This window comes from Fopius arisanus, unplaced genomic scaffold (genome assembly GCF_000806365.1).
Source record: "Fopius arisanus strain USDA-PBARC FA_bdor unplaced genomic scaffold, ASM80636v1 scaffold00166, whole genome shotgun sequence".
Classification (NCBI taxonomy): domain Eukaryota; kingdom Metazoa; phylum Arthropoda; class Insecta; order Hymenoptera; family Braconidae; genus Fopius; species Fopius arisanus.
This window is the reverse complement of record NW_011887905.1, coordinates 20594-32743: the sequence shown is the minus strand read 5'-3', so window position 1 is coordinate 32743 and position 12150 is coordinate 20594. Positions and strand designations below refer to the sequence as shown.

General features: G+C 36.7%; 2 protein-coding genes across 3 annotated transcripts; both read right to left on the bottom strand.

The window, feature by feature from the left end:
• Positions 1-6: 6 nt before the first annotated feature.
• On the bottom strand, positions 7-2362 carry LOC105272357 (serpin I2). The gene is made up of 8 exons (XM_011314460.1): positions 2163-2362; positions 1985-2088; positions 1692-1877; positions 1410-1623; positions 997-1211; positions 712-912; positions 506-638; positions 7-412 (listed from the first exon to the last, which is right to left on the bottom strand). Exons 1-8 carry the CDS (start codon positions 2170-2172, stop codon positions 285-287), a joined length of 1191 nt encoding a protein of 396 aa, XP_011312762.1. The 5' UTR covers positions 2173-2362; the 3' UTR covers positions 7-284.
• Positions 2363-2486: 124 nt separating this feature from the next.
• Positions 2487-11524, bottom strand: DopEcR (G-protein coupled receptor DopEcR). Of its 2 annotated transcripts, none has more exons than XM_011314458.1 (5): positions 11200-11524; positions 8085-8480; positions 7441-7660; positions 6615-7044; positions 2487-6532 (listed from the first exon to the last, which is right to left on the bottom strand). In XM_011314458.1, the coding sequence occupies exons 2-5, from the start codon at positions 8194-8196 to the stop codon at positions 6353-6355; spliced, it is 942 nt and encodes a 313-aa protein (XP_011312760.1). In that variant the 5' UTR covers positions 8197-8480; positions 11200-11524; the 3' UTR covers positions 2487-6352. The 2 variants fall into 2 exon arrangements, with proteins under 2 accessions (XP_011312760.1, XP_011312761.1); XM_011314459.1 differs by lacking the exon at positions 11200-11524 and adding an exon at positions 9198-9266.
• Between the last annotated feature and the right edge of the window lie 626 nt (positions 11525-12150).

The window sequence follows — 12150 nt, the reverse complement described above, 5'->3', positions numbered from 1 at the left end:
CAAAACCAATTTTTATTACACTCGTTTAAAAATTACTGATCAACTGTCCATGAAAATACAACAGTATAATTATAACAGTGTTCAGAATCAGAATCAGAATCCGATGGGTCTGTTACTTTACCATTGAACAACTTCATAGAAAATCAGATCCCGAAGAAGAAGAGAAGAAGAGGGGAAGTTTTTATGTCGCATATTTTGTGACGGCACAGGAATTCCATGGAAATTTCACCTTTACGAAATGGTATATAAATCCTCGCAGGCTTTAGTTATGATTTGAGTGCATTTCAAACCGATGGCTCCATTACTTTACCAGTGAGTAAAATGAGATCTTTGGTTGCAACAACGAAGAAGAAAGGTCGATTGAACAGGAACGGCTCGGTTCGCAGTCGTGCTCCCACAAGAGCTCTGTAATCTTTGTATGAAATATACCAGTTAGGAACTTCATTTCAATCATAAAATAACATGGAAATTGTCATTTACGTGTGAAAATTGCCGAAAAACTTACTTGGGGCTACTGTTCCCCATGTTCCTTTCTCGTCCACCGAAAAGCTCGTTCTCTGAATTAAATCTCCAATTTTCACAGGGCCATCTATGTCGATCATTCCATGGTAACGGCCCCCTCGTGAAAAAGCTTTCAGCTGAGGAAGAATGACAATTTTAGACCAAATATATAACGCACAGGCACACGAAATATCAATAATTGTATCTTACGCGATGGAAATAATTTCCCATATGCACAGTGTTGTCAATTTTAAATTTAGGCATACGCAATTCAATAAAGTTCTGTTCCGTTTTCTTTAAATCGTCAAGAGTAAGAGAATAAATATTATCTTCTACATGCTGTAGATCTTTGGAAGTTTCTGGTAGAATGAAATACACGTTGATTGCCGCATCTCTGTCGCTGCCACTGTGCTATTCATGGATGATTGAATAATAGAATTATTTTTCATCTGTAAATCATGAAAATTAATAAAAAATGCATGAAAAATATTTAACCTTGCATGGTAGAACTACAAAAGTAGCATTTAGTCTGGGAAGATATCCGTAATCTGTCAGGTGATTGCGAAACATCATTGTTACAATTTTTGGCGTATATTCATCTATGTAGAATTTACCACGCTGTGTACCCATCGAAGCAAAACTCGTAGCCCATTCCCCGTAGAAATGTACGGCATTGACGAGGAGGACTGCTGTTCTCTCATCCAATGCGTCTGTAATAAAAGTTGTGTAATTGAAGTACTTCTTTCGATAAGAGATTAATTAAATATTTGATATTATTATATTGAAATATTCCACAAGGTGGAGTTTCCTTCGTGAATCTATTCAATGGAATGGAAAATCCATGAGTTTAACATGAACTTGTGTCAGAAATGAGTCTCCGCATAGTGAGAATTACTTTGTGCGCTTACCTGGATTCAGAATCTTATCAACAAATGTATAAGTACTTCGGTTGCTCCAGGAATTTATGGTCTTTGCAGTGGTTATCGTATCGGTGAAATCGACGTGTTGTACTGAAGATTTGAATGTTCTTTCAAGAATGTTTTCAAAGGTGGACCTTACTGATACGCTAGGCTTTATGAAAAACTGGTTTTTGGTGATGAACAGAGACACGTCACCACGTACCTAAAATAATTGCTTATAAATTTAACTGTTTTGTATGTTCCCACGATTGTCACTCATTGGCTACTTACGTCGACACTGTCAAGAATACTTTCAAAATTCATTTGATTGGTAAATAGGTCTATGCCTCGTAGCCGTAAAAAGCACCGTAGTTCACGTTCTGTCACATTTGAAGCACCATAAAGTACCGCGGCCAACCCCATATAAGCACCCAATGGAGAAATTACGAAATTTTCTGGTTCATGTTTCAACGCTTGCTATTAAAATAATCAAATGATTCACTGATTATACATTTTTCGGTACACTACTGATGTTCTGATGTAATACATTCAGGCATATTTCTCATCGACTTTTGATTTTTTACCTGGAACAAGTCTACTGCAAATTGGTTCATCCCATGTTCAATTTGCTGGTACTGTCCAGCTGTCCTCGTGTCATGCAATGCCAAAAAGGCGAGTGCGAGAAAAACTGCTCCAAAAATTGAGTATTGATTGAAATATTGAACTTTCAAGGGTGAAAAGTTATATTGCTGATTGGCTTACCTGCTTTCATGGTGGTGTATCAATGTGTTGGCTTCTCCTATACTTTAATCTAAATAATATTCAATACCGCTTGCCACCTTTTTATATGCCTGTTTCGGGCTAGACGGAATAGATTCCTTATATGGGAATAGGCTGATAAGCAATTTCAATTACGTCCAAAAAAATCGTTTTTAAATCCAACATAAAAAAAATAATCTTTTACAATTCTTACACATTTGTAGTGAAGACTTGAAGAATTGATAACGATTTCATAACTCACCTATCAGACTTGAAGACATGAGATTCTCACGCCCACGGGGAGGATGTAAAAATTTAAGCGTTACATTTTGGATAAACCTTCCTTATTTATTAGATATTGTTGAAATTTGAAAGGTTGAAACGCTCTAGAATATAATCTACGAAATGTCTACTTCCGGGATCATATCTTAAAAACCATAATGTCGCAGTGATAATGAAATGGAAATATACCGGAGACAAAATGTAGATTTTCTAAGCTTTGTCAAACAATTGTCGACATTTCATTTTGCCCTCATGAAAAAGTAATTTAAGCTACTGCACGACCCCATGTTAATTTCCTTCACCTTTATTAATTTGCAAGATGATTTGTTGTCAGTAATTTGATTGTTTTTTAAATTCTACAACGGCTCCTTTTCTGCGTTTTAATCCTCAAAGACTGCAACCACATTTCGATTATTCGATTATATTCATGAATTTCCATTTAAAGAGGAATTTCGTCAAAATGTTTATAAAATCATAAACTTTTTGCAAACTTTACGGAGTGCGTAGGAAAGTTATTCCACCATCAAAAATAATAATTAAACAATGAGAAAATATTGGCAATAACTCATTCATTTTTTAACTAAGAAATTTTTCCGTACGTCAGTGTTTGAGGGTTAAAAGTTGGAGCAATAATTAATAACAACACGCCCCTGCTGAGGTACGTTACAAAACTAGTACAAAACTAGTAACTACCTAGGTACAAAAATTTAATCAATCGTTGATTAATTGATGACGAAAACCGTTGAGAAATCTGTAAGGATCTATTCGTATGTGACTGCAAATACATCGCCCTATAAATAATTCAGTAATTTCCCAAGATTATCATTATAATTTTTATCAATGAAACTATTTTTGTATTCCCTTAATGAATTTTGTATTAATGGAATTCGTCGAGCTCGAGGTCACACACTCCAGCTCTCGGGGCTTCCATATCACAATATTATTTATCTCTCAGCCCCTCGGAGTCTCTTATTTTTTTAACACCCCCTTTGTTAGTAGAATACATTTTCGCGCATGCACGTCGCAATGTGAAATCAGGGAAAAACCCGCGAATAATCTATTTCTACCCCTACCATGCCATGAACTACCGATAATTAATTAAAAAAAATAAAAAAACTAGGGGAATATTTTAAAAATTATTCGGGGTTTTAATACATTTAATTTACAATCGATTCTCCTACTTTTAAACTGTTTCCGAAAAATAGAATGTCGATGTTTAATTTTTTGGAATGTTGATTTTTGGAAATTCAAATTTGTTGGGATGATTATAGCTCGAGTCAGATTAGCTTTCACCAGTTTTTGAGAAATATCAACAGATCTAAGAGAGATAGCGAAATATCAGGAATTACGGGCCCAATGCCGTCAAATAGTGTACGAAACAGGTGCGTTATATACATATAACGTGTTTGCACTTGTTGCGTAATACGCTATTTTGTAGCTCCCAATGAGACCCGCAGAAAACGTTCTGATAAAAATTTCGATATCAACCCGGGATTCCGAGATATTTCTGAAAACTGATCGACTAAATAAAAATCGAATGAAAAATTGAGTTGAACCGGTTTCCAGTTATCTTCTGATTTCTCCCATTCAATTGTTAAACTTCCGAAGAAGTGACTACCAAATAGGAAATCGGTAAATGTCGCCTTGAAATTTTCAACGATCCTCCATAATTTCCAAGTAAAATGCTAAAAAGAAAATAATGAAAATGGAAAAAATTACAACGTCTCCATTTGCAAGGAAAAATGAGATGTAATTGAAAGAAATTTAATAAAATCATGTCAGCTATATAGATGTATACTTTAATTATAATTAATGTAACATTATTTACACGATTTTATTTAGTCCTCTGTTGAATAATACTCTGCAGCATTTTGTTATTAACAATTTGTTTCTTCACTAATCACCAACCTTGACAATAACGTGGCAGTCCCGCTGCTGTGACTCGTAATAATGAATAATCCAAATCTATCCTAGATTAATAAACAAATATAATCACCAAATAATCTTCAATGTTGCAAATAAATAAATATCATTCATATGACGAGATGATGCAGCTTCATGCTTCACAAACAGCTCCAGGAGCAATGACTAGACTAAATTAATCTGATCATAACTAAAACCATATTGTCATTCCTTCTAAACAAAATTCACGAGCGCAATGAAAAGAAAAGAGATAAATATAATGAATAAAGGGTCAGAGGGTGTAACCACTCAATTTTTTTCTCCTCAAAGAGACTTACAAAGAATTTCATTATCTCTTTTCTATCGAAGGTCTTACTAGGTAGCTGCGTCATTAGTGACAGCTGTTGTTGATTGCGCTACGCTTTACTCTGCCATTAGATAATTATTATGTCCTCTTGCGTTTAATTTACGTCATGTATAAGAGAGTCAAAAAAACGTCCAATTAAAGACGCACTAGGGCTTCGATCCCCGTTCGGCTTGAGTGGATTAAACTGTACATTATTCGCACAACTATCATAATAAACAATTGAATAATTGCGGATTTTATAAGTAAGGGTAATTATTCTTATCAATACATCAACAATTTGCTTCCGAGTGGAGTCTCTTTTTTCGAAGATCATTCCTCCATTGTCTTCTCATTATCAAATGTCCACCAATTAAAAATTTTTCTTATTCTTTTTGAATTTATTCCTCAATTATTTTTTATTGTCTTCTCATTTTGCCATTTGGTTTTTTTTTTTAGATAGAGTCAGTTCATACAATTTGTAATACTTTACAATTCTCATACTTTTCACGATTTCAGAGTTTCCACCTGGAACAAAAACTAATTAAACATCGAGCACTCCCTAGTGAGTAAGACTAATCAGTGGTAAACAAACATTGAATTAAATAAATATAAATTCGCCGAACAAGGAACGAACACGAGCTAGACTGGCTCCTGAGGGTTTTTTTTCTCATCGTTTCCTCAAAATTACAGTGAGACAGCGTAGCTCAAGAGTAGATCGTTAATAATCTGACGTGAAAGCCGATCGGACGTTCCTCGGACTGAGAGTATAAAGAGAAGTCCAAAAAAGCAAATTTGACTTTTTGAAAAAAAAAGACACGATCGGCTCACCGAATGTGCCCTCCATTCTCTACCTTTCCCCGTTGATTAATCTTGTTATCGTAATCGTTGACGCTACACATTCGTAGAGGCATCTCACATTAATTGACTAGTTTTTTTTCTTTAATATTATGTTTACTTTATTTCTCATTGTTCTTCAATTATTTGTTTTAGCTCACTACGACATTTATTGAGCGTCTTCTTACAACGTAGATAGGCAACGATTATTTTTTTCCTCTCGTCTTCTGAACATCTGTTATCTACACGAGATATTCGTGATTTTTTTTTTTAATTTTCAGTGATTCGCGCTCACCATTTGTACAAATCAGCAGCGAATGGGCAGAACGAGTTATCTCAATGAACTTCGATGGATATCTCCGCACCTGATGGATCCCGCGAAATATTCGTAATGGACTTTTCTTGAGTTCACAATTAGTTCTCCAAAAAAGGTCATGACAATACTTTTGATATCTGCCTCACGTTCGGAGATATCCTCCTCTGAAAATCGACTCGTTTTGCCGGTTGGTAGCTGAAATAAATTGGGCTAATTAACAGACTCTAGATTGAGCGAAGCAAGATTATCTTAGCAATTTTACCCCGGCGATTTTTCAAAAATTCAGTGAGACTAGATAAAGTCAGATTTGAAATCTGATTTTCAATTCTTCGCACGTGTCTCATTACTCAATCGAATAAAAACAACAATGAAATAGTGGAAAATCCACTGATCAATCGAGGGAAAGGTAAAGATCCTCTAGGAATGTGCATGTGCACGAGTCATTTCACAGTTTTTTCCTTTCAATTATTATCAGTTATTCTTCCGTTGGTTTGATAAAAAAAAAAAGTGGAGTTAGTCGTCGTCGTCGAGACCCAGGAGTTCTGGCGGAAGTCTCCTGTGCCGGCAACACAGGGTGAGACAAAGTACCCGGGCAGCCAAACGAAACTGGGGGCTCATGGTACCCAGGATGAAAGCCTTCCAGAAGCTGTTCGTCACGCCGAACCACACCACTGCGAAGTGAAGGAAGGGTACCTGAAGAAGCAATATTTTTTGCTATAAATCGTCTTGATGTAATTTAATATTTAATTTAAAAAGATAATTTATCTGATAGTACCTCAGTAGGTCCTTCAATACTGATATAAATTCTGAGCATGGCGTAGGGTGTCCAGGACAACCAGAATGTCATTATCAGGGCGAATGACATGTAGTGACTGGGATTGCTGAGATTCTCGGACAGTGCTGTTGCATATTCCTTGTCGTGTATGGGTACACCGGATCTCAGTTTCAATTTCATCGAGAATATGTAAAAGTAGGTGTAAACAATGGTAATGACCGAGGGACCAAGTACAAGTATCGATAGGGTAATTGTATATGCAGCCATGTTGCCCCAGTCGAGCATGCAGATGAAGGCCTGCTCATCGAAGATCGGTTTGTTGAAGCCGAGTAAAGGTGGACAACACATCATAGCTACACTTATCCATGTGAAGGCCATCCAACACTGACAACGCGTTTTCGTTTGCACAGTCTCATACCGCAATGGTTTCCTATTTCAATAATAATAACAGGTGAGTAATTCGTGAGTAATTGATCATTTATAGAGACTTGCTAAATTAAAATTGACATTGAATTTTGGGAATTCATCATTGACGAGTTTATTTTTGCATTTTAATTTAATCCGGTAATTATCAATTCTTCATTTTAATCCATGTAACATTTTTTCTGGATTTTTAATCTACAGTGGAATCTCGTTATAGTCGCGTGCATATGGCTGTAGGGGAAATGAAATCGGAGGATTAAATCCCGATAGCCGTGATTGTAAACTGATTTCTTTCATCGCAAATTGGAATATGAGGGAATAGTATGTGCCGAAAAGTAACTTTTTAATGGAATTTTTTGGAGATTTTTTAGTGAGTTTTTTTCTGGTGGATACGAGGATTTACCTGACGGCCAAATAACGATCAACGGACATCCACATGAAGGTGTAGACCGAAACTGCCCACAGTGTCACCTCCAGGTATCCAACGAGACGACAAACAATATCTCCGTAGACCCATCTTTTCATCAAGGCAGGATATACGGAAAGGGGCACAACCAGCAGACCACAAAACAAATCTGCTGTTGCCAGTGACAGTAAATAGTAGTTTATCACCTCGGAGGGACCTGAAAAAGCATTCCTCCATTTTTCATCTTGAAATGTCACCTTTACTCCATATTCTCTGACATTGCGGCAAGTCACATTGAAAACTCCTCAATTACTCAAAAAAAAAATCACAGAAATTCAATGAAAATTGGAAAATTTCATTACTACATCCCATAATTCATTGAAAAAATGGATTCAATAATAATAATTCATTATTACTAACGGAATTTAATACTGAATATTTTATTTTCTTCATAAATAAAAATAATTACAGGTATTAAAAGGATAATTGAAGGTGGAACGTTTGAAGTTACATCAATTATTATTTCTAGGGGTATAATAACTGGTATATTTAGTGAAAAAAATAATTCATCGTTAATAATTAATAATGATTAATAATAATGATTAGGATAATTATTGGTGTGTGATGAAGGGTGGACTCACCACGAAAGTTGAGGTAAGTAGCGATGATGAGAAGATTCGAGAGTATGATGGCAATGCCGACAACGAAGATGAAGCCCGCCTGCATGAGAGCCTCCGTCGAGGGCTCCTCCATGCCGCCACCCCTTCGCCCTGCATCCCCCCTCAACCCTCTCAAATAATCCTTTATCCGTCACCTGCGAGCCCTCAGTTGTACACCCCCGGCTTCCTGACTCTCCCCCAAAATCTATAACCACTGATCCCCAGCTGATTAGCCACAAATCGGCCCAACTCTCTCCCCCAACTCCCCCGACGGAATCGCGATTGCAATTCGCGGGTACGCCGAATCGCTCCTACGCGATCACGGCTACCCGCAGTGGATACCGCCGACCGGAGGCTTCAGTCCGCCGTCTCCTATCCCTGAAAATCAATTATTTCTCATTTAAAAATTATTATTTATCAGTTATAAAAATATCTCGCAGACATTATTCTAGTCGATTTTTCAATAGATTCAATTTCAATTCGATGTTATCGATTTAAATTGAATTCAAAATTTGCATTTCTCAATTATAATGGCATCTCACCGAAAAAAATTATTCAGATCGATTTGTAAAACGATTCAATTTCAATTTGATGTTATCGATTTAAATTGAATTCAAAATTTGCATTTTTCAATTATATTAAAGGCGATTTTCGATTTGATTGAAGTCACCGGATTTAAAAAATCGACAACAAAAATTATTCAACCCATTTCCGACTCTATTCAATTTCAAGTCGACTCAACTCTGAAATTAATCGAGAATCAAGTGTAATTTGCCCCGGAATATTCAATTGTTACTTGAAACTTAAAAAATTAAAAAAAGCTCGACTTTGTTATTTTCATTAAATTTTCGGTGGAATTTGGAATTCAATAATTCTCCACTGTTGAGAAAATGCATTTTTTCTTCCACGAGGAGATTAATAATTGACTGGACAAATACCCATTACCATGGCATAATTAATGACACTGAACTTCCGAGTGAATTAGTCCCGTGCTAGGGGCACGCGACATCAAAGTCCAGTTACATGAAAAGCGGATTACCGAAGCCAACAATAAGACCTATGTTATTACCAATTTGTTGAGATTTCCATCCCTACCCTTGTCCTTCAACCATGAGCACTGATTCCCCCCGAAGGACGAGGACGACTGCCAAATGCCATTTTTCGCCATTTCGTTACTTTTTTTTCCTCTCAGTTGTCCCCAGAAACTGCCTTGAAACTTCAACGACAAAATATCGATCTGCCTCATTTATTTACGTCCGAATAGCCACGTACATGTTAGTACACCCTGACTACACAAAGAATGTGGGAAAGTTCTCCAGAGAAATTGAAAGTACTATGGATTTTTCACTTTCGGGGATTTCCCATTGCTCACTACTCCACGAGACGCCAAATTCCACGAATTATTCTCCAATAAATCCCAATAAATTCCAACTACCCTCTCAATTCTTAAAATCATATCCGCAAATATTTACTGATCAACAAAAATTTATTGATTTATTTTAAAAAATGCCTTTTCTCTATCAACTTTTATTCGACTTCCAGATTCTATTCTATTTAAAAAAATTACAACGTCAGCCTGAGTTTTTTAATAGATTATATTTATAGAGAACTATAGAAAGATTAATAGAAAATTGTCAATAGATGTTGATTTTCCTGAAAAATCCAGTGTTGGGAATTTTTTATAAGATTTATCGGAATTTCTTGATGCGAATTTTCTGAGTTTTTGGTTTTTGAATTACGCGATGGAATTTTTATTCAAATAAATTAATTGATTTTCTTTGTTGTGAGAAAGGGGTTATTAAAAAATCATAGAATTTTCCTGGTTGTAGTTCCATTTTCAAATAGTCCGTCGACAAATCTTGAAGAGGAATGCATGAGTGTGAGCAACTTGATTTTAATCATGATAATTCCATAATCACTCTTGACAAACACTTCAGATAAAATCGAGGAACAAATTAATTTTCAACACCCGGAATGGTTTATCAAATCAGGAAATTTTTCTCGAATCGACGAAACAGACATTTATTTACAAATCCAAGTTGAATATCAAAAAAACAACTAGAAATATCAAGAGAAAATGGAGAATGCAGTGAAATTAGTGTAATGACTGATTATTTGAGGGTTTCGACCCCTTTTTTATCCCATCCCTCAGTGCAATAAATTCCCTCGAGTCGCGTCCCGAGGTCAGTAATTCCACCAGAGTCAATATTTCCCTTCGCCTGCACCAAGAGAGACTTTCCCAAAAAAATGAATTTCTAGAATAAAATTCCAATGGAATTGTTAAAATTTTTTTAGAGCATTCCACAATTTTTCTGCGGATTCCGCGATTAACATTCCGACATCGTCATTTAATTTTTTCGCGTTGCTCACGTAATGAATTAATTATTAATAAACATCAACTCGAAAATGTAATGTCTCCCAAATATCAACAAAATCAAATTTCATCCACTGCATTTTGAATTCCGGATTTAAAAGCCCGATAAGAATTTTTTAATAAGCTCTCCACTAACTCATTAATCAACACACCACCGCCCCTGTCCTATCGCTGATTCGACAACATCTAATTCGCTTATAACAATTAATTCCCAGAATAATTATTGCACAAAGTGCACACGCAAATCATTTTCTATTTCTCGTCCCCTGTCACTCGTCAAAACACATTGCAATTTTTTTAATCCTCAACAAAATTCAAGATTGACTCATCAACTTCATGAATTTAATTCCCAGAATCGCGAAACAATTTAATAATAATTAAAAAAGGAGTGGAGTAACGACTCATTGTAATAAAAGGCGAACTGGTAAAAAGAGTAGAAATTCCATTGACGAATCGAAGAATTTTTTAAATTAAACTAATAGAATCCTGACAAAACTTCCAATTTTTCTGGAAGTACGATCCCCAGGTGTTTGCCGTTAAACCGTTTCCCCGATAAACTCCATCGAAGTGATTGCAACAGAAATTTGGCAAAATCAAATCTAGATTGACGGCTCTGCGCACTGCAGTGATCCACTGGTCCACGCAGCATCTCACCTGACCCACCATATTACCACTGCCATCTTACCAATTTGACATGTCAATTGGCATTATTAATTTACGTACCCCATGATCCTCATGCCCGATGTTTACACAGCACTTGAAAAACTCGAATTCACTGGCCATTCGATAATAAATCCCGATAAAAATCACCGATTCCGAGATAAAAAATGAAAATAGGATTGTCCCCAGGATCAATCACCGAAGGAGACTAGAAAATAAAACAATTCACAAATAAATGAAATTAATGACTTGTCAAAAAAGCCCGAAGACAGCCGCAGCTGATGAGCCCGGGCTTTACTACTGACAGGACGGCCTCTACCGTTCACTGGTGAACGTCGTGGCCCGGGCCCCGTCAGGGTATCGATGAATATCACACAACGCTTGCGCCAACAACCCCTACATGCAACCCCTATATACAATCCCTCAGTTACTATATCTAGTGAATTGCGGCGCACTCGCCGTGACCGTGCTCTGGGGAAGGTCTCGTTGCGCACTACTAACCTCCTCCACCTCCTCCACCTCCTGCACCTCCTCCACCTCTTCCATCTCCTCCACCTCCACCACCTCCTCCACCCCCTGAACCCCCAAACACCCCCCAACACTCCGTTCAACCCCTCTTTGTCTATAACCCATCACCGTAACTTTCATGCCAAAACCGAGGACGAGCTTTTTTTTATTTTCAGACAAATTTACGGCTATTTGGGACACGTCACCGGGACCGCAGGGGTGGAGATTATTTTTATTTAGACCCGGAATGGAGTTCTCACGGGGCTGTAAGGGCTTTTAACAAGCCAGGGCTTCGACAGGCCCTCCTCGAAATTTTTAGAAATTCAAGTAACTACGGTTTGGGGGAAAATTCGAATTTAATCGCCAATTGAATTTCTCAAGTTATAAATCAAGTTCAAATTGGAAATAAAAAATCCAAATCACTGTTTTCAACTTTCAACTCAAATATACTGATCCGACAGCTCTGCAATGGTGATCCACGTGCTCCGTGTTGGTATTCTGGGTAAA